We start from the raw sequence: 21,834 nt of genomic DNA on the forward strand, positions 1-21,834 counted from the left end.
CTCTAAAGGTGCTATGTAAGTCCTGAGGCAGAGCAGTAGTGCTATGGAAGCCCTGAGGCAGAGCAGTAGTGCTATGGAAGCCCTGAGGCAGAGCAATAGGTAGTAGTGCTATGGAAGCCCTGAGGCAGAGCAGTAGTGCTATGGAAGCCCTGAGGCAGAGCAATAGTCAGTAGTGCTATGGAAGCCCTGAGGCAGAGCAGTAGTGCTATGGAAGCCCTGAGGCAGAGCAGTATTCAGTAGTGCTATGGAAGCCCTGAGGCAGAGCAGTAGTCAGTAGTGCTATGGAAGCCCTGAGGCAGAGCAATAGTCAGTAGTGCTATGGAAGCCCTGAGGCAGAGCAGTAGTGCTATGGAAGCCCTGAGGCAGAGCAGTAGTGCTATGGAAGCCCTGAGGCAGAGCAATAGTCAGTAGTGCTATGGAAGCCCTGAGGCAGAGCAATAGTCAGTAGTGCTATGGAAACCCTGAGGCAGAGCAATAGTCAGTAGTGCTATGGAAGCCCTGAGGCAGAGCAGTAGTCAGTAGTGCTATGGAAGCCCTGAGGCAGAGCAATAGTCAGTAGTGCTATGGAAGCCCTGAGGCAGAGCAATAGTCAGTAGTGCTATGGAAGCCCTGAGGCAGAGCAATAGTCAGTAGTGCTATGGAAACCCTGAGGCAGAGCAATAGTCAGTAGTGCTATGGAAGCCCTGAGGCAGAGCAGTAGTCAGTAGTGCTATGGAAGCCCTGAGGCAGAGCAATAGTCAGTAGTGCTATGGAAGCCCTGAGGCAGAGCAATAGTCAGGGATCTCCCTCTCTGTGTCTCTGTCTCTCTTTCAAAGGCCTTTATTGGCATGGGAAACATGTTTACCTTGCGAAAGCAAGTAAAATAGACAATAAACAAAAGGGAAATAAACAAGGACATTTCTCTCTCTCCCTGTCTCTCTCTCTCTCTCTCTCGCTGTCTCTCTGTGTCTCATCTGTGTCTCTCTCTCTCTGTGTGTGTATGTCCCTCTCCCTGTCGCTCTCTCTCTCTGCCTCTCTTTGTGTCTCGGTCTCTCTCGCTGCCTGCCTCTCTCTCTCACCCCACAGAACCCCAATGATATCCATATCCATGGGTTTAACATCAGCATTGTCATCAATCATTAACCCAAACTGTGGGTGTTCATTTGTCTGGCTGTCTGTCTGTCTGCCTGTGTTCATGTTTTGAGTTATTGTTCTGTAGGCACAAACACCTACAAAGAAAGGCAGATGCCAGCTGCAGAATCATACTGGAAGCTGTCTTGCCCATTTTCTCTCAGCTCTCAGTCTGAACCCATGAAACCCGTCTGTGTAATGGGGTCAGTAGGCCTGCAGGGCCCAGACTGCCCACTGATTTAACAGGATCCAGATGAAAGAATGAACTGTAATCCCAAACACATGAGCAACCTATTTGCAGCAAAATAGCTCACCTGCTGCCTGCCCTGCAGAGAGGGACATCATTTATGACTTCTTAGCATTCAATGATCACACACACACCTGTAACTAACCTGCTATACCACAATACTTATCCAGTGCTATGGCCATTGATTTCCAACATGTATTAATTAAAAAACAATTCTTTATTATTTTTTGGCATAAGATCCTTGACAGCATGTGCAATGCTTTCAAAATGCTTTCAAATCTGTGCTGATCAGAGTACATACAGTATGACAAACCAGTGCATTAAATGGAAAGTTCACAGCAGTGTGTATGACTGGAGTACATCAGTCTGATGCAGTCCCTCCCTCCCTCCCCCTCCCCCCTCCCTGAATTTAGGCGGAGAGAAAACAGAGATGGTGCATAAATAAAAGAGGGAACATTTCTACTTTTAAACCTCTACCGCTCCGGCCATAACAGAGACTACAGGGCTTTGGTATAACCTGGTGTTGATATGCATTGCAAACCAAAATCACCCCCCCCCCCCCCCCTTTTGTGACTTTCAACAGCCTAGTTTCCAGAGTTTGACCTTCTCTGAGACAAACATCTCTTTGTTTTGTGATACTGACAGGTTCGAACATCAGGAATCAAGTTACACTCAGCTGAAATACTTTTTGGATTACTGTATGTGACCGTAGGCTACCTCACGAAATCACTCCCCCAAATCAAAAGACAGAACAGAAAGAAAGAAGAGTAAAAAAAAGAAAACATCTTAGTGAATAGATACAAAATGCATCTAGTTCCAATACACATTTATCAAACATTTAAATTTTGATCAAGATATAAGACCAATATTTACATATTTTCTTTTTAATTATATTTTCTTTTAAAATACTAAGTTTGTTTGTTTTATCTAATTCATACTATTGCCATACTATCATCATACTATCACCATACTATTAACATACTATCACCATACTATCACCATCCTATTAACATACTATCACCATACTATCACTACACTATCACTATCCTATCACCATACTATCACTATTCTATCACCATACTATTACCATACTATCACATTTACATTTTAGTCATTTAGCAGACGCTCTTATCCAGAGCGACTTACAGTTAGTGAGTGCATACATTTTTCATACTGGCCCCCCGTGGGAATACTATCACCATACTATCGCCATACTCTCGCCATACTATCATATGTAATACCTGAGAAATGTTGGAGCAAATGACTTATTTTCTCTCTATTACTGACATATAGGGCCTTGGTGATACATGCTGGACTCAATTTGATCTTAAATTAGAGGAATTATTGCAAACATAACTTTATGTACAAACTTTACATTACATGTACAGTATAATCAAAGGTTTTCCTAATACTGTAAAGGAACAATCTGTAAGTTCTCTGCCCCCATGTGGTAACAAGATGAAACAAAAACTAGATGAGGAAATATATTTTTTAAATAAACATTGTATTTATGTCAATAGTTAAATGCATCTGTTCCTCCTCTTCTTTTATACTGAATATATATTTGGGGAGGGTACACTTGCATAGACCCCTTCAATATTCAGGGAAACACTCTTGTTAAAACAAATAATAATCCAATTTACAGATTGCACTCGTAAGACTGGAAAAACACTCATGTGAAAATATTAGTGTCTCATATCAGTGTCTCAAAAAGCAAACATCATGCTTAGAAGATGAGGAATGTCTCAAAATATAGGTAATAACACATAAATGCAGCACATGGTATACATTTACAATATATTCGTTAAAAATATCTAACAAACTATAACACAGGACTCTAATCCATCGCAGATTGTCTTGGACATTTGGACCATTTTGGTGTAATGCCATACTGTAATCTGAGGTGTTTTTAGTGTCGTTGGGATGTTGACGCTATAAGTGAACCTGAGAACGTTTTGTCCTGTTGTATAAAGCTGATGTGGCTGCATTTGATCAGGTCTGGGTCAGGGTGCCATTATCCTTCAGGTCTTCTGATTTCCCTTCTAGCTTAGGTCTTTTAGGTCCAGGTCTTGGTACCCAAGTTGGATAGATGGAAGACCAAAGTGTACTGTACAAGTTCAATATTTCCCCAGGCCTCTCTATCCACTGAACCAGATCATGTTTTTAAGGCTGGTAGATGTGCCACATCACATTCAGGTGAATGGTTGTTGCAGAGCCATAAATAGACAGGCTTTTCTTCTGACCTGATGGCATTCAGGTGAATTGGTTGATGGGGTATTTCCTATGGTATCTCTTCTGACTGACCTGAAGACAGACCTGAAGACAGACCTGAAGACAGACCTGAAGACAGACAGATCTGTAGGGTGGTGGAAGGATCAGTCCTTCATGTCGTCATTCTCCATGTCCTCTATGGATCTTCTCTTGAAAAACCCAGCCTGGTGGAGCAGAAAAGACAACAGTGAATAAAACATCATCCAGAATTCACATCCAAACTCCAAGTCTCAGGTTTGAGTTCAAGTTCAATAGATTTAAAAATGCATTTCACACATGATCACACCACTGTTGAGCCTCTCTATAATACAAGCCTTGACCCTACTCTCCCAGGGTGTCTCAGGGGGAGTTGGGATATGCAAAAAACACATTTGCAATTCACTCATGCATATAATACACACTTGTACATGTGTGAGATAGGCCAAATACAAGCATTATTATTATTATTATTATTATTATTATTCTATTTGGGAAGATACAAATTATAATAGAATAAAAGTTCCCCAACAGACACAAGCAGACAGAAGGTTGTGAACACACACATACCCTCCATAGAGTGAAGATGACCAGTGCCAGAATGAGCAGTCCTATTAGGATGCTGACTATAATGATCCACAGTGGTATACCTCCCAACGCCTCTTTAGAGACCTGGATCTTCACCTGAGATGGAAGCAAGAGTTTTACACGAACCAGAAAACAAGCAAAGGATAAAAAGCAAACACATAAAGGCTGTGTTTACACAGGCAGCCCAATTCTGATATTTTTTCCTGATTATTAGCAAAAAATCAGTTCTGATTGGCCTAAAGACCAATAATTGGGCAAAAGATCAGAATTGTGCTGCCTGTGTAAACACAGCATATCACATGAAAATGAATAGATAATTGCACTCACATCTCTGGCGTAATTGGGGGTACTCAACACAAAGAGATCAGTGTTCAGGTTCTCCAGAGTGGCATGAACAATCATATGAAGGCTGGGGAACTCTGCCTGTGGAGCAAAGAGCAATTCCATTATTCACTTAATATACCAATACATTTATCAATTAATAAATGTATCAATCAATTAATAAATAAATCAATCAATCAAAAACAATGAATGAATTAAACAAACAAACAAACAGGTGACACTTCACTGTACTCACTTTGATAAAGGTGGGTTTCCACACCCTGAAGGTAACATTGACCTGACTGTTGTTGACTTGAGGGATGGAGCAGTCAAATGACTTACACGGGTGGTCCTTACAGCCCTGCAAAGGAGAGTACCCACACTGTGAGACTCTCACACTCACACTCACACTCACACTCACACTCACACTCACACTCACACACAGTAGTGTTGACTCACCACCAGGAAGACACTGAGGGTCTCTTTTTTAGGATTGATGGTGTGCATGTTGTTGTGGTTGATCTTTAAAGGGTTAATCAGGTCCCTGACATTACATTTCACATCCTGTGGGAGAGAGAAAAGATCCATCAATCAATAAATTATCAATCAATCACATTTGGATCAACTTGATCCACACCACCACAGTTCTGCAGACTGTTTGACTTCCCAGTGTGATTGTCTGTTGACTGGTAGAGAACCATGTGCAGGGGATACAGGTAGACCGTCTACCTCTATGGTACAGTACGCATAATGTAGGTTAGAGAAGTCTTACCTGTGAGGAGGTGACATGTGTCAGATAAAGCAGGACGTTCTCTCTAGGTGATAGGTACGGGTACGTCACCCTCAGCTTCAGAGGAGGAGTCTCCATATCCACATCCTTTTTAACCTGGAAACCAGAGAGAGAGACAGGAAGTCACAGGTCTTTCAGTCAAAATGTAACCACGTTTTTTTTTCGCGCTTTGGCAACTTAGAATAAGTGTCTTACTTTTGGTATATAGTCAGTGGATTGCAACCTACTCAATCACCTTTTATAGCTACTGTTTACAGGCCTCCTGGGCTGTACACAGTGTTCCTCACTGAGTTCCCTGAATTCCTATTGGACCTCGTAGTCATGGTAGATAATATTCACATTTTTCAATATTCACATGGAGAAGTCCACAGACCTCACTGCTGCTCAATCAGCCTACTTTTCCAACCTGATTGAGGAGAGTAAAAATTATCAAACATTTATTTTTGATACTGTCGCAAAGCTAACTAAAAAGCAGCATTCCCCAAGTGAGGATGGCCTTCACTTCAGCAGTGATGAATTCATTAACTTCTTTGATCATTAGAAAGCAAATTATTTGAATATGCATATTTCTCCAAAGCTCAGTTGTCCTGAGTCTGCACAGAACTGCCAGGACCTAGGATCAATGGAGACACTCAAGTGTTTAAATCCTATATCTCTTGAAACATTCCTGAAAATAGTCATGGCCTCTAAACCGTCAAGCTGCATACTGGACCCTATTCCAACTAAACTACTGAAAGAGCTACTTCCTGTGCTTGGCCCTCCTATGTTGAACAAAATAAACGGCTCCCTATCCTCCGAATGTGTACCAAACTCACTAAACGTGGCAGTACTAAAGCCTAGTGTTTTTACCATCGGCCTATATTATTTCAAGTTGCTGCTCAGCAACTCACTGCTTTCCTGAAGACAAATAATGTATACGAAATGCTCCAGTCTGGTTTTAAACTCCATCATAGTACTGAGACCATACTTGTGAAGGTGGTAAATTACCTTTTAATGGTGTCAGACCAAGGCTCTGCGTCTGGTCCTTGTGCTCCTAGAACTTAGTGTCGCTTTTGACACCATCGATCACCACAATATTTTTGAAAGATTGGAAACTCAAAATGGTCTACACGGACAAGTTCTTGCCTGATTTAGATCTTATCTGTCGGAAAGATTATCAGTTCATCTTTGTGGATGGTTCGTCTTCTGACAAATCAACGGTACGTTTCGGTGTTCCTCAAGGTTCCATTTTAAGATTGAAGCTGTCATCAAGGCAAAGGGTGGCTATTTGAAGAATCTCAAATATAAAATATATTTGATTTGTTTAACACTTTTTTGGTTACTACATGATTCCATATGTGTTATTTCATAGTTTTGATGTCTTCACTATTATTCTATTATATAAAAATAAAGAAAAACCCTTGAATGAGTAGATGTTCTAAAACTTTTGACCGGTAGTGTACACTATGGTCACAAGACGCAGGCCTGCTTATTGTTGAAAGAATTTCTAAGCAAGCAACTGGAGGCAGGGCTTTCTCCTATAGAGCTCCATTTTTATGGAATGGTCTGCCGATCCATGTGAGAGACGCAGACTCGGTCTCAACCTTTAAGTCTTTACTGAAGACTCATCTCTTCAGTAGGTCCTGTGATTGAGTGTAGTCTGGCCCAGGGATGCTTAGGTGAACGGAAAGACACTGGAGTGACGAACCACCCTTCCTGTCTTTGCCTTGCCGGCTCCCATCTCTCTACTGGGATTCTCTGCCTTTACCCTATAGAGTACCACAGTATGAGTCATAATACCCATAAAACAGGGAAATTGATTTATACGTTATCAAAACATCACACCAGGGTAAGTCTACACGAAACACAGCACTTATTTTAAGTGTTTCTAAAATCCCCTATGGGAAAATTAATGGTGGAAAAAATGATTGGAACCATTTCCCTGTTTGACCGCTAGGTTTTATGGGTATTATGACGCCTCCACTGTGGGGCTATATTACGGGCACAGCCAGAAGAGGACTGGCCACCCCTCAGAGCCTGGTTCCTCTCTAGGTTTCTTCCTAGGTTCCTGCCTTTCTAGGGAGTTGTTCCTAGCCACCATGCTTCTACATCTGCATTGCTTGCTCTTTGAGGTTTTAGGCTGGGTTTCTGTATAAGCACTTTGTGACATCTGATGATGTAAAAAGGGCTTTATAAATACATTTAATTGAATTGCTCTTATCCCCTGGCCATATTTAACCAGGTATTACTACAGTCTACAGTATGTAGGTCTTACCGTATAGCTGATCTTGACCTCTTCTCCTATCACACTGGTGTGGTTGAAGACGCTGGGGTACTGCTCTCCCTCTTTCACTATGATGTGGTCCTCCTTCATATGCCTGTCACTGAGAGATGGAGGGATGAGAAAGGAGATGGAAAGATTAGAAAGGAGATGGAAAGATTTGAAAAAAGGTCAAACTAATACTGTACCTCTATTTTTTAAGGATATAAAAATGTGCTGTACGTGTTGTAGCTGCTGCTGTCTGTACTCACGCAGTGAATCTGAGTCCAGCCTCGTACTTCACAGGGATGGAGATTCTCACAGAGTTGTCATGGAGGGTGGTCTTCAATTCCTCACTGTCACTGTAGGAATGAGAAAAGTAATTACATTAGAATTTTGACATTTCAATATTTCTTCTTTGCTCGCTCATTTATTTTCTGTTGCTGAGATTTAGCATGGAACCCAGGACTCCCCGGAAAACACTAGCCATTGTTACTGTGTGGACTTTCCTGGCTAAATAAATAAAATGAATGAATGAACACCATGGCTTACTGTACCTGGTTGCAGTTACGTTGATCTGAATTTCTTTCCAGACGTGGGCAGGGTTGACTTCAAACAGGATCTTAAACACCTCCTGGAGGGAGAACAAGCAGAATCCATCAGTGGCCTATTCATCACAAAATGAAACATGAAGTACATAGTGAGTCTAATGGTACAAGAATAGATTTGCATGATTGCAAGAATCGTCTTACCTCTACATTGCTTTTGAGGAATGGATATCCTACAGCACACTCAACTTTGGTATTATTCAGACTGCAGTCTTTGTCTTTGGGCTGCAGAGTAAAGGGTTGATATCACATACAATGTCAACGTCAAAACCCATACTGACGTTCTGATTCCCAACATCCAAGACATCAATGTAAATCAAAGCTACACAACAGCTATACAAACATAGAGAAGAATCTCACCTCGACTTTGACGTAGTTGATGTTTTCAGTAAAGCTGAGCATGACTTTGGTGTTGTAGGCATTGTCTTGACTGTTTCTAGTGGTAATGAGCACATGGAACTTTTCCTTGTTGGCTTTGATCACAAGACTGGAAATAATAGGAAAGTTATTACTGTAGCAGGGCAGATTTTACTGTAATGTTATTACTGTAGCAGGGCAGGTTTTACTGTAATGTTATTACTGTAGAAGGTCAGATTTTACTGTAATATTACTACTGTAGCAGGTCAGATTTTACTGTAATATTATTACTGTAGCAGGGCAGATTGTGCAGTAATGCTGCGACACTTCATCTGGACCAACACAAGGGGGCACTAAAGTACAAGGGCAACATACCTAGCACTGAATTACCACATAATGACAGTTAGATGGCTTGAAAGAATACAATCTTTGTGAAAATACCTTTGTATACTTGGCACAGCCTTCAGGGATAGGTCAGCTATGCACTTGTCATCGCTCCCACAGTCCACCAAAGGAATCTGAATGACATGTGCATGGTTACAAGCAATATAGGCTAGACCATGTACAAGACAGCACTAGCAAGAAAGCAGTCGAAAACTAATTCACTCGCTTTAGTGATTGCATCAAGAGACAGTGAATTGTCTGTGTTCTTGTTTGTTTTTTGACTGAAAGAGTCCTTTGTTTTTCCTTCCCAAACGTTTGGGAGTCAAAATCCCATTGGTTCCCATTCCCAGTGTCATTGGAATGATGACTAGAGCAACACTGTCTGCTCTCAGGAATGACGTTCTGGGATGCCATACGATGTCTCAGGGAAAACATAGCGCTTCCACTTGATAAGTGTGTGTGTGTCAGAGGAAACTGGTGGGAGGAGCTATAGGAGGACAGGCTCATTGTAATAGCTGGAATGCAATGAATGGAACGGTATCAAACATATGGAAAACAAATGTTTGACTCCATTCCATCAATTCAATTCCATTCCAACTATTACAATGAGCCTGTCCTCCTATAGCTCCTCCCACCAGTTTCCTCTGGTGTGTGTGTGTGTGTGTGTATATATGTGTGTGTGTGTGTGAGTGAGCTTGCGTCCGTGCACGTTAGAGAGCATGTGTGTGTTTGTTTGTCCCATCTCTGCTCTCCACTAACAATAACAGGACCCCTCCTCTAGTATAACAGAATGAACTCAATGATCCTGAGTGGTGTGTTGTACTGAGAGTGGTGTGGTGTGTTGTACTGAGAGTGGTGTGGTGTGTTGTACTGAGAGTGGTGTGGTGTGTTGTACTGAGAGTGTAGTGGTGTGTTGTTCTGAGAGTGTTGTGGTGTGTTGTACTGAGAGTGGTGTGGTGTGTTGTACTGAGAGTGGTGTGGTGTGTTGTACTGAGAGTGGTGTGGTGTGTTGTACTGAGAGTGGTGTGGTGTGTTGTACTGAGAGTGTTGTGGTGTGTTGTTCTGAGAGTGGTGTGGTGTGTTGTACTGAGAGTGGTGTGGTGTGTTGTACTGAGAGTGGTGTGGTGTGTTGTACTGAGAGTGGTGTGGTGTGTTGTACTGAGAGTGTTGTGGTGTGTTGTTCTGAGAGTGGTGTGGTGTGTTGTACTGAGAGTGTTGTGGTGTGTTGTACTGAGAGTGGTGTGGTGTGTTGTACTGAGAGTGGTGTGGTGTGTTGTACTGAGAGTGGTGTGGTGTGTTGTACTGAGAGTGGTGTGGTGTGTTGTACTGAGAGTGGTGTGGTGTGTTGTACTGAGAGTGGTGTGGTGTGTTGTACTGAGAGTGGTGTGGTGTGTTGTACTGAGAGTGGTGTGGTGTGTTGTTCTGAGAGTGGTGTGGTGTGTTGTACTGAGAGTGGTGTGGTGTGTTGTACTGAGAGTGGTGTGGTGTGTTGTACTGAGAGTGGTGTGGTGTGTTGTTCTGAGAGTGGTGTGGTGTGTTGTACTGAGAGTGGTGTGGTGTGTTGTACTGAGAGTAGTGTGGTGTGTTGTACTGAGAGTGTTGTGGTGTGTTGTACTGAGAGTGGTGTGGTGTGTTGTACTGAGAGTGTTGTGGTGTGTTTATAGCATGAGAGACAGTGAACATGTGCTAACTGACAAAACAGACATGCAACTTGGATGACATCACACCCTGTATTGTGTTGAGGAACTCGAGTCCTCATGGAATCTCTGTTCTACCACTGTGTTAACATCCTGTTCTACCACTGTGTTAACATCCTGTTCTACCACTGTGTTAACATCCTGTTCTACCACTGTGTTATCATCCTGTTCTACCACTGTGTTAACATCCTGTTGTACCACGGTGTTAACATCCTGTTCTACCACTGTGTTAACATCCTGTTGTACCACAGTGTTATCATCCTGTTCTATCACCGTGTTAACATCCTGTTGTACCACGGTGTTATCATCCTGTTCTACCACTGTGTTAACATCCTGTTGTACCACAGTGTTATCATCCTGTTCTATCACCGTGCTAACATCCTGTTGTACCACGGTGTTATCATCCAGCTACATGTTTTGGCTCCCTCCGTCCCTCTGCCAAACAACGCAGTGTGGTTCATTGTACCGTTTTGTTGAGTGACGTTGGTAAGTCTCCATCCAGGACAGGGCCTGTGTCCTCAGCCAGACCAAACTCTAGGGAGACCATGATGGGGTCTCTGAAGTCCAGTTTAGCCTGCAAGGAAGAGGGGATAATGTAATTATATGAACAATGTATGTACTCTACACTCTTAGCTGTACTTAGACAAGCTTTTGCTTACTGTCAGAGTACAGTATCGTTTTAAAAAAATGCATTTTTATTAAATGTCAGTATTTCTCATCTTATGTACTGTTGTCTTCTGTATGCTTTATATCTCATTCGCTGTATCAAATCAAATGTTATTGGTCGCATACACATATTTAGCAGATGTTATTGCGGGTGTAACGAAATGTTTGTGTTCCTAGTGTGCAACAGTGCAGTAATATCTAACAATACACATGTATGTATAACCCGCCCTGTTATCAGTAGTCCCTCTGGATTACGAGGGCTGCATGTCTATTAGTTCTCCCCCTGGGAGGACAATGTGGGTTCTGTGTGTCAGTCTCTATCAGACAGCAGCTATGTTCCAGGTGGGATAGACAGCATGTGATCTGTCTGGCTACGTGGTGTACCAGACTCCCTCCCTCCCTCCCTCCTGTCTCTTTTCCCTCTCTCCTCTGTTCTTTTCATCTGACATTCTCACTAAAACCTTATATTGTACTACTATCTGCTACAAAACTCAGTAAAACAATTAACAATCAATGTAATGTGAATTGATTTCTAGGCCTCTTTTAAGCCGAATGCTTGTATCTACAGTAATGGACCTTTTGTAAAAGGGGTTGTTTTACTGGAGATGATTTTACCTTTGATCAAGGGAAGGAGATCTGTCTCCGCTTTCATGTTAAGAGCTTTCCTACCATACTGTACATCCATCCACTGCATTCACTGGCCAGTCTACTGAGATACTAATGGCCCTTTAGCCTGGTCCCAGGCTTTGTGCTGTTTTGCCAATCAACTCCTATGGTCATGTCATGCCAAACATAGGAGTTGACTATACAGAACAAACCGATCTGGGGCCAGGCTAAAAGCTTTATCTGATGCTTTCACAATGAAAATTGTAACCCATTTTCCCTCTCTGGTTCAAACTCTGCAGCCAGTAGCACATTCAACAGTGTTCTACTAGTATGTAAGAGAGGGAATTTTTTCTTCTTCTATGGGCTCTCTTCCTCTCCCTCCTCTCTCCCTCCCTCCTCTCTCCCTCCCTCCTCTCTCCCTCCCTCCTCTCTCCCTCCCTCCCTCCCTCCTCTCTTCCTCCTCTCTCCCTCCTCTCTCCCTCCTCTCTTCATGTTGACCAGGCTGATTGAGGAAGGATTTACTTGCCTTCATGGCAAAGGAATGCTCCAGACACAGAGTGTCTATGATGTTGACGATGGCCTGGACCTTCCTCTCACTCTTCTCATCAGAGTTGACAAACGCTGCCCTCGACTTCGCCCTCAGAGAGTCCAGAGTCAGGTTGTACTTAATGGCTGAAACACAACAAACACCAAATCCGGTAACTTTCCCATAATTCTCAGGTTTTCCAGAAATCCTGGAGAAAAGACTGTCTGGTTTACAGTTTATATTTTACTCCTTTAGCAGATGCTCTTATCCAGAGTCAGTTACAATCATTGCATTTAATTGAAGTGTTTACACTGTAAACATTCAAACATACTGGAAGTACATTTATCAGACTCTCACCTGTGCCCAAGTTAGTGTGGTCCTTCTCAGACTTGACGCTGTAGCTAAAGCAGACACTGGTCTTCACACACACGGTGTCTCTCCCACCCAGCACACAGTCTTTAGTGGGCTGCTGTAGGTTGATCTTGCTTGGGTCAAAGGTCATGTTGGCATAAAGCTCAGCAACATCCTTGGACCTGAATGACAAACAGAAATTCAGAAACTTGTAACTGGCATATGAAACTGTTACAATAATCAATGAACTGTGAATTAAACTAAAAAAAAAAAGTAGCCAAAATGGTATTGCTATAATTCTTTATACAGTAAACCTCAAAATCAAATTAAAAACACTTTATTAAATTCTTATGTAAAGATGTGTGCTAACCACGTCGCCGGCCATGGCGGCTCTACAAAAAGATCCATAAATGAGTTATACAGTGGAATTGGAAAGTATTCAGACCCCTTGACTTTTTCCACATTTTGTTACGTTACAGCCTTATTCTAAAATGGATTAAATACCCCATAATGACAAAGCAAAAATACAAATATCACATTTACATAAGTATTCAGACCCTTTCCTCAGTACTTTGTTGAAGTATTTTTGGCAGCGATTACAGCCTCGAGTCTTCTTGGGTATGCGCTACAAACTTGGCAAACCTGTATTTGGGGAGTTTCTCCCATTCTTCTCTGCAGATCCTCTCAAGCTCTGTCAGGTTGGATGGGGAGCGTCGCTGCACAGCTATTTTCAAGTCTCTCCAGAGATGTTAGATCGGGTTCAAGTCCGGGCTCTGGCTGGGCCACTCAAAGACATGTCCCGAAGCCACTCCTGCATTGTCTTGGCTGTGTGCTTAGGGTCGTTGTCCTGTTGGAAGGTGATGGTGCCAGGTTTCCTCCAGATGTGACGCTTGGCATTCAGGCCAAAGAGTTCAATCTTGGTTTCATCAGACCAGAGAATCTTGTTTCTCATGGTCTGAGAGTCCTTTAGGTGCCTTTTGGAAAACTCCAAGCGGGCTGTCATGTGCCTTTTTTACTGAGGAGTGGCTTCTGTCTGGCCACTCTACCATAAAGGCCTGATTAGTAGAGTGCTGCAGAGATGATTGTCCTTCTGGAAGGTTCCCCCATCTCCACAGAGGAACTCTGGAGCTATGTCAGCGTGACCATTGGGTTCTTGGTCACCTCCCTGACCAAGGCCCTTCTCCCCCTATTGTTCAGTTTGGCCAGGTGACCAGCTCTAGGAAGAGTCTTGGTGGTTCCAAACTTCTTCCATTTAAGAATGATGAAGGCCACTGTGTTCTTGGGGACCTTCAATGCTGCAGACATTTTTTGGTATGCTTCCCCAGATCTGTGCCTCGACACAATCCTGTCTTGGAGCTCTACAGACAATTCTTTCGACCTCATGGCTTGCTTTTTGCTCTGACATCCACTGTCAACTGTGCAACCTTATATAGACAGGTGTGTGCCTTTCCAAATCATGTCCAATCAATTGAATTTACCACAGATGGACTCCAATCAAGTTGTAGAAACATCTCAAGGATGATAAATGGAAACAGGAGGTCAATTTCATGACTCATAGCAAAGGGTCTGAATACTTCTGTAAATAAGGTATTTCTGTTTTTAACTTTTAATAAATTTGCAAGAATTTCTATAAACCTGTTTTCACTTTGTCATTATTGGGTATTGTGTGTAGATTGATAACAAAATGTGGAAAAAGGGAAGGGGTCTGAATACTTTTTCAGAATGCACTGTATGTTCTCCAGTTGCAGTATCAAACTGTTAGAGCCACTGTTAGGCCCACTGCCATGGATGCTCTGGAATTAGGGAGTGACTCTCTAACTCTCTACAGCCCCGCTCTGTTAAGCAGAGGAGTGACTCCCGCTCTCTCTACAGCCCCGCTCTGTTAAGCAGAGGAGTGACTCCCGCTCTCTCTACAGCCCCGCTCTGTTAAGCAGAGGAGTGACTCCCGCTCTCTCTACAGCCCCGCTCTGTTAAGCAGAGGAGTGACTCCCGCTCTCTCTACAGCCACGCTCTGTTAAGCAGAGGAGTGACTCCCGCTCTCTCTACAGCCACGCTCTGTTAAGCAGAGGAGTGACTCCCGCTCTCTCTACAGCCACGCTCTGTTAAGCAGAGGAGTGACTCCCGCTCTCTCTACAGCCACGCTCTGTTAAGCAGAGGAGTGACTCCCGCTCTCTCTACAGCCCCGCTCTGTTAAGCAGAGGAGTGACTCCCGCTCTCTCTACAGCCACGCTCTGTTAAGCAGAGGAGTGACTCCCGCTCTCTCTACAGCCACGCTCTGTTAAGCAGAGGAGTGACTCCCGCTCTCTCTACAGCCACGCTCTGTTAAGCAGAGGAGTGACTCCCGCTCTCTCTACAGCCACGCTCTGTTAAGCAGAGGAGTGACTCCCGCTCTCTCTACAGCCACGCTCTGTTAAGCAGAGGAGTGACTCCCGCTCTCTCTACAGCCACGCTCTGTTAAGCAGAGGAGTGACTCCCGCTCTCTCTACAGCCACGCTCTGTTAAGCAGAGGAGTGACTCCCGCTCTCTCTACAGCCACGCTCTGTTAAGCAGAGGAGTGACTCCCGCTCTCTCTACAGCCACGCTCTGTTAAGCAGAGGAGTGACTCCCGCTCTCTCTACAGCCACGCTCTGTTAAGCAGAGGAGTGACTCCCGCTCTCTCTACAGCCACACTCTGTTAAGCAGAGGAGTGACTCCCGCTCTCTCTACAGCCACGCTCTGTTAAGCAGAGGAGTGACTCCCGCTCTCTCTACAGCCACGCTCTGTTAAGCAGAGGAGTGACTCCAGCTCTCTCTACAGCCCCGCTCTGTTAAGCAGAGGAGTGACTCCCGCTCCTTCTACAGCCACGCTCTGTTAAGCAGAGGGCCAAGAACCCAGGAGGAAGAGCTGCCAAATCATGTTTTAAGAGCTATGCCTCTTGGGAGTTTGAGTTTTTCACACAGCCCTGGTCAACTAGGCCTGTTCCAGCTGAAACTGAGTGGGCGTGAAGGATCCCTGGCTGGGGTCATCCCTGAAATGTGTGGGCTCATCTCCAGAAGAGAAGAGAAGAGAAGAGAAGAGAAGAGAAGAGAAGAGAAGAGAGAAGAGAAGAGAAGAGAAGAGAAGAGAAGAGAAGAGAAGAGAAGAGAAGAGAAGAGAAGAGAAGAGAAGAGAAGAGAAGAGAAGAGAAGAGAAGAGAAGAGAAGAGAAGAGAAGAGAAGAGAAGAGAAGAGAAGAGAAGAGAAGAGAAGAGAAGAGAAGAGAAGAGAAGAGAAGAGAAGAGAAGAGAAGAGAAGAGAAGAGAAGAGAAGAGAAGAGAAGAGAAGAGAAGAGAAGAGAAGAGAAGAGAAGAGAAGAGAAGAGAAAGAGATGAGAGGACAGGACAGGACAGGACAGGACAGGACAGGACAGGACAGGACAGGAGAGGAGAGGAGAGGAGAGGAGAGGAGAGGAGAGGAGAGGAGAGGAGAGGAGAGGAGAGGAGAGGAGAGGAGAGGAGAGGAGAGGAGTAGACTCAGCTCCATGAGAGAAGAGGAGGGACAGGGGTTTGAACAAGGAGAGGAAGGGGTTGTTGGTTCAAATCCTGAAAGGGACACAGCTGTGTAAACCAAAGTGACAGTCTTTGATAGATGAGATAAAGTTACTGCTATTACTAATAGTTCAAGTGGAGTGTGTGTGTGTGTGGGTGCATGCGTGTGTTTGTGTGGGTGCGTGCGTGCGTGCGTGCGTGCGGGTGCGTGCGTGCGTGTGGTGCGTGCGTGCGTGTGTGTGGGTGCATGCGTGTGTGTGTGTGTGGGTGCATGCGTGTGTGCATGCGTGTGTGCATGCGTGTGTGTGTGTGTGTTTGCGTGTGTGGGTGCATGCGTGGGGTGTGTGTGTGTGTGTGTGTGGGTGCATGCGTGGGTGTGTGTGTGTGTGTGTGTGGGTGCATGCGCGTGCGTGCATGTGTGTGTGTGTATGCGCGTGCGCGTGCGTGCGTTTGCGTGTGTGTGTGTGTGTGTGTGTGTGTGTGTGTGTGTGTGTGTGTGTGCGTGCGTGGGTGCGTGCGTAGGTGCGTGTGTGTGTTTGACACTGAAAGCTGAGGCACTAAACACTCACCAGAACAGAGAAGCCCCTCCCAGCCCTCCGATGGTAATGTCTATAATTCCGTCTCCGTTCAGATCCATGACTCCATGGATCGACTGGCCAAAGAACTTAGTCTTCACCCCATCTCCAGGGCCTGGGATACGCTAAAACCACACCAGCACACACACACTTTCAGAAGGCTAACATTAACAACTCTCACTTTTACTGTATACTCTTAATACTGTCATCTTACTGTAGAATAGTCGGAGAACACATGGTCTTGTCTTTCTTTACCTGCACATATTTTTCCTTGATGGTCTTCTTGGCTCCATGGTAGATGTAGACGGCCCCTTTGTGGTCGTTCTCCAGCGGCGCCCCGATGGCCACGTCCCGGTTCCCATCCAGGTCCAGGTCACTGACTTCTGCGATGGCGGTGCCGAAGCGGGCGCCACACGGGTCGTTGGTGTTGACGATGGTGCAGCCGTGGGAGTGGGCCGAGGTACAACACATCTGGTTGTCTGGCTTCAGCGTGGTCTGGTGCTCAAATAGGCCCTTCTAGGTAGGAAGGGAGGGAGAGAGGGGAGGGGGGGGAGCTGTTGAGTAACACATAGATGTTTGGTGCACATCATTAGACCGCTATGCCTCTGTCCCTTCATACTATAACACACATAGAGATATAATTCAGGAGGCTGAAGAAATTCAGGAGGCTGAAGAAATTCGGCTTGGCCCCTAAGACCCTCAAACTTTTACAGATGCACAATTGAGAGCATCCTGTCGGGCTGTATCACCGCCTGGTACGGCAACTGCACCGCCCGCAACCTCTGGGCTCTCCAAAGGGTGGTGCGGTCTGCCCAACGCATCACCGGGGGCACACTGTCTACCCTCTAGGACACCTACAGCACCCGGCGTCACAGGAAGGCCAAAAAGATCATCAAGGACATCAACCACCCGAGCCACGGCCTGTTCAACCCATTACCATCCAGAAGGCGAGGTCAGTACAGGTGCATCAAAGCTGGGACCGAGAGACTGAAAAACAACTTCTATCTCAAGGCCATCAGACTGTTAAATAGCCATCACTAGCCGGCTACCAGCCGGTTACTTAACCCTGCACCTTAGAGGCTGCTGCCCTATATACATAGACATGGAATCACTGGCCACTTTAATAATGGAACACTAGTCACTTTAGTAATGTTTACATACTGCTTTACTCATCTCATATGTATATACTGAACTCTATTCTACTGTATTTTAGTCAATGCCACTCCGACATTGCTCGTCCTAATATTGATATATTTCTTAATTCCATTCTTTTAGTTTTAGATTTGTGTGTATTGTTGTGAATTGTTAGATACTACTGCACTGTTGGAACTAGGAACACAAGCATTTCGCTACACCCGCAATAACATCTGCTAAATAAGTGTATGTGACGAATACATTTTGATTTGATTTGAATTATATTTCTATGATAACACACATACCCCCAAAGTGCAACAACAATATAGTAGTAATGTTAAATAGTTACATGAATGATATGACCTTGATGTTTGAACATAATTTACTATGATGAATCAGGTGAAGTACATGCACACACACACCTCATTGAGTTTGTAGACGTACACCTGTCCCTGTTCGTTCCTCTCGGGGCCCATGAACATAGGAGCTCCCACCAGAAGGATGTCTGTGTAGGAGTCCTGGTCAACATCCACCGTCTGGAGCACACTGCCAAAGTAGGAGCCAATCTACAGGAGACAGACAGAGGTCAAAGAAGGAGTCAATCTACAAGAGACAGACAGAGGTCAAAGTAGAGTCAATCTACAGGAGATAGACAGAGGTCAAAGTAGGAGTCAATCTACAGGAGACAGGCAGAGGTCAAAGTAGGAGTCAATCTACAGGAGACAGGCAGAGGTCAAAGTAGGAGTCAATCTACAGGAGACAGGCAGAGGTCAAAGTAGGAGTCAATCTACAGGAGACAGACAGAGGTCAAAGTAGGAGTCAATCTACAGGAGACAGGCAGAGGTCAAAGTAGGAGTCAATCTACAGGAGACAGGCAGAGGTCAAAGTAGGAGTCAATCTACAGGAGACAGACAGAGGTCAAAGTAGGAGTCAATCTACAGGAGACAGACAGCTCATGTTTTAATTTAATTAAGCAATAATGTCAGAGGGGATGTGGTATATAGTATATCCACTGAGTATACAAAACATTAAGAACACCTGCTCTTTCCATGACATAGACTGACCAGGCGAATCCAGTGACAACTATGATCCCTTATTGATGTCACTTGTTAAATCCACTTCAATCAGTGTAGATGAAGGAGAGTAGTCAGGTTAAAGAAGGATTTTTAAGCATTGAGACAATTGAGACATGGATTGTGTATGTGTGCCATTCAGAGGGTGAATAGGCAAGACAAAACATTTATTTTTACTGCTCTAATTACATTGTTAACCAGTTTATAATAGCAATAAGGCACATCAGGGATTTGTGGTATACTCTGTGTTGCGTCGTGCGTAAGAACAGTCCTTAGCCGTGGTATATTGGCCAGTATGAAAATGTATGCACTCACGAACTGTAAGTCGCGCTGGATAAGAGCGTCTACTAAATGCCTAAAATGTAAAAAATATACCACACCTCCTCGTGCCTTATTGCTTAAATATACCACGGCTTTCAGCCAATCAGCACGCAGGGCTCGAACGACCCAGTTTATAATATAACCTTAACCTCTTCTGAATCTCAAACTAAAGTAGAAACACAGTATGAGCTCATGCCTTGACATCAGGGACCTAATCTGAATTGTATGCTTTCAAATACAATTACAGTACTTTATTTTCTGCTCACCTTTCAGACTCTCAGTCCATTCCTATCTAATGTATACGAATGATGTCCTCAACCAGTTTGTGTGGCGTTGGTTACAGAATGTATAGTCTCTTCCCACACTGCGGTGTCTAACCCTAACCCTTGAGTTCGGCAAAACAACCTACATAATGTAAAGATGTGTATTATGAGATGGTGGTGGAAGATGGATGAATGATAACTGAACACACCTGCTCTCCTTTCAGTACTTGTGTGACTGTGGTGTGTTTCCCATCCAGTTTGTACACAATGACTCTGCCTGTGTGGTTGTACCGCGGTGCCCCCGTGATGTATAACACACCGTTAGGAGTTGATGCTGACTGTACGGCATAACCTGCAGATACGGCAGATAAACACACACACACACACACACATTAGAGCAGTTCATGACCATAGCTTAAGGACACAGCGTGTCTCTATTAGTGGGTTATTTTAGTACATCTTCCTCCTGGCATTAGCTTAGTTTAGTCTCATTGTTAAGAGGACGTGACCTTGGGACTATAAGGTTCTATGTGCGCAAAGCATAGTTGTGAGATATTGAGCATAAAAGTTTTCACATACCAGATCTCAGAACTGTTTTGTAGTGAATTCTTCTTTCATAACCCATTAAGGTCCTCACCTAAAGTGAAGACTATCAAAATCCTGAAACACTTGTAAATCCGTTTTTTTAGGGGGGTGTAATCGCAGATAGAACCTTATGGCTCTGAAATGTCAATCTGGGTTGAGCCATAAGGTTCTATTTGACACTTCTGAATTAGACATGTTCTGTTTTCAAGAAAACTGTAGCTATTTAAATACATAAATGATAGAATAACACATTTTTACCACGATAGTAAGAACACATCATCGAATACATTAAGAAATGTATTATGATCAGACAAATTACTGTTATCACTGAACAATGATGTGACAACATCATTTACCTAAAGATTTGACAGTAAAAAAAATTTCTTGCATTCCATTATGGCTAGACTAGCTTAGACCATACTTAGAGGGAGATGGCAAAGATGTGTTCTGATTAGTCCGTCTGTATTTGTTCAGGCTTGTGATTGGATTGCAGATAGAACCTTATAGCGCCACCTTCAAATGGGTTTATGCAGATAGAACTTTGTAGTAAAAAGAAAACTAACTTCACAGACATAAAGAAACATCTCAATATCAATTATATGTGACTAACACATTTTTGACAAAAATGTCAGCTAGAACCTTATAGTCCTAAGGTCTCGAGGAAGCAGTAAAACACTGAAGAACAGAGAGGAGTGTGTGTGTGTGTGTCACGGTGTGTGTGTGGTTCATTCTCTGAACACTGTACCGAAATGAGTTTATAATGATCTGATGTAACTCTGCCAGTGTTTGAGTTTGTCTGAAACGAACAACCACACAGATTGTTCTCGATGACACTTTTCTTTAACATTATTCTTGAATCCATCACAGCGTCTTCACTGTGGCCCACTGCCCCTTGTGCCCCCTACTGCTGGTCAGGTGTATTTATTTGAACGATAGGTATGATGTGCCATGAATAGATATTCTTTACATTTAAGTAATTTAGCAGACGCTCTTATCCAGAGCGAGTAGATTGTTTTTTAAGGTTGAAATGTGAAATTAATATGGTTGATTCTTAAGGTTAGGGAAAAGTGCAGTGAATAGTGCCACTGTTTAGGACGTCAATATAAATGAATGTATTTATGGTTGTTTGTCATTTTGTCTAGCCTTTTAATTATTATATGTGTTATTGTTCTACCATCGAGGACCACTTTGGGAACAAGCGTTTTAATTAATAGTTTCAAGTCATATCCTCTGGGTCCACATTGTACATTCTGTTGTATATGTCTGTTAGCCAAAATAAAATAAATTCAATTAAAAAGGTATGAGTGGGTGAGATGGGCTACTGTTAACCCTGTGTGTCTGTTATTTCAGTTAGAGTATAAGCATATCTGCATCCCAAAAACCACCCTATTCCCTATATAGTGCACTACTCTTGACCAGGGCCCATAGCGCTCTGGTCAAGAGTAGAGTAATATGAATGGAACAGGATGCCATATGGGGACGCAGTCCATGTTTCTGTCTATTTTAGATTGATGGTGCTGGACCTGTGCTGTTTATACAGGAGCTGGGAGGCACTAAGGACTTGGCCCACTGTCTAGTTTCCAGTGCCAGTACAGGTTGTCATTGTACCGTAGTCTAAATAAGTAGCTGTTCTTCTTAAAG

General features: G+C 43.7%; 1 protein-coding gene across 1 annotated transcript in view; it reads right to left on the reverse strand.

The window, feature by feature from the left end:
* Window positions 1-1,923: 1,923 nt before the first annotated feature.
* LOC311136029 (integrin alpha-1-like) overlaps window positions 1,924-21,834 on the reverse strand; it is an 88,188-nt gene continuing 68,277 nt past the window's right edge. Inside the window, 19 exon segments of the mRNA XM_084170092.1 lie at window positions 1,924-3,792; window positions 4,175-4,288; window positions 4,520-4,615; window positions 4,770-4,874; window positions 4,973-5,077; window positions 5,286-5,399; window positions 7,558-7,666; window positions 7,815-7,904; window positions 8,100-8,176; window positions 8,295-8,375; window positions 8,511-8,637; window positions 8,949-9,025; window positions 11,055-11,162; window positions 12,387-12,532; window positions 12,744-12,919; window positions 16,812-16,942; window positions 17,073-17,333; window positions 18,374-18,517; window positions 19,818-19,960. Of these exon segments, the coding sequence (XP_084026218.1) occupies window positions 3,733-3,792; window positions 4,175-4,288; window positions 4,520-4,615; window positions 4,770-4,874; window positions 4,973-5,077; window positions 5,286-5,399; window positions 7,558-7,666; window positions 7,815-7,904; window positions 8,100-8,176; window positions 8,295-8,375; window positions 8,511-8,637; window positions 8,949-9,025; window positions 11,055-11,162; window positions 12,387-12,532; window positions 12,744-12,919; window positions 16,812-16,942; window positions 17,073-17,333; window positions 18,374-18,517; window positions 19,818-19,960 (2,264 nt within the window). The 3' untranslated portion in view covers window positions 1,924-3,732.

The sequence above is a fragment of the Coregonus lavaretus genome (assembly GCF_964263955.1).
Source record: "Coregonus lavaretus genome assembly, chromosome: 10".
In the NCBI taxonomy this organism is placed as follows: Eukaryota; Metazoa; Chordata; class Actinopteri; order Salmoniformes; family Salmonidae; genus Coregonus; species Coregonus lavaretus.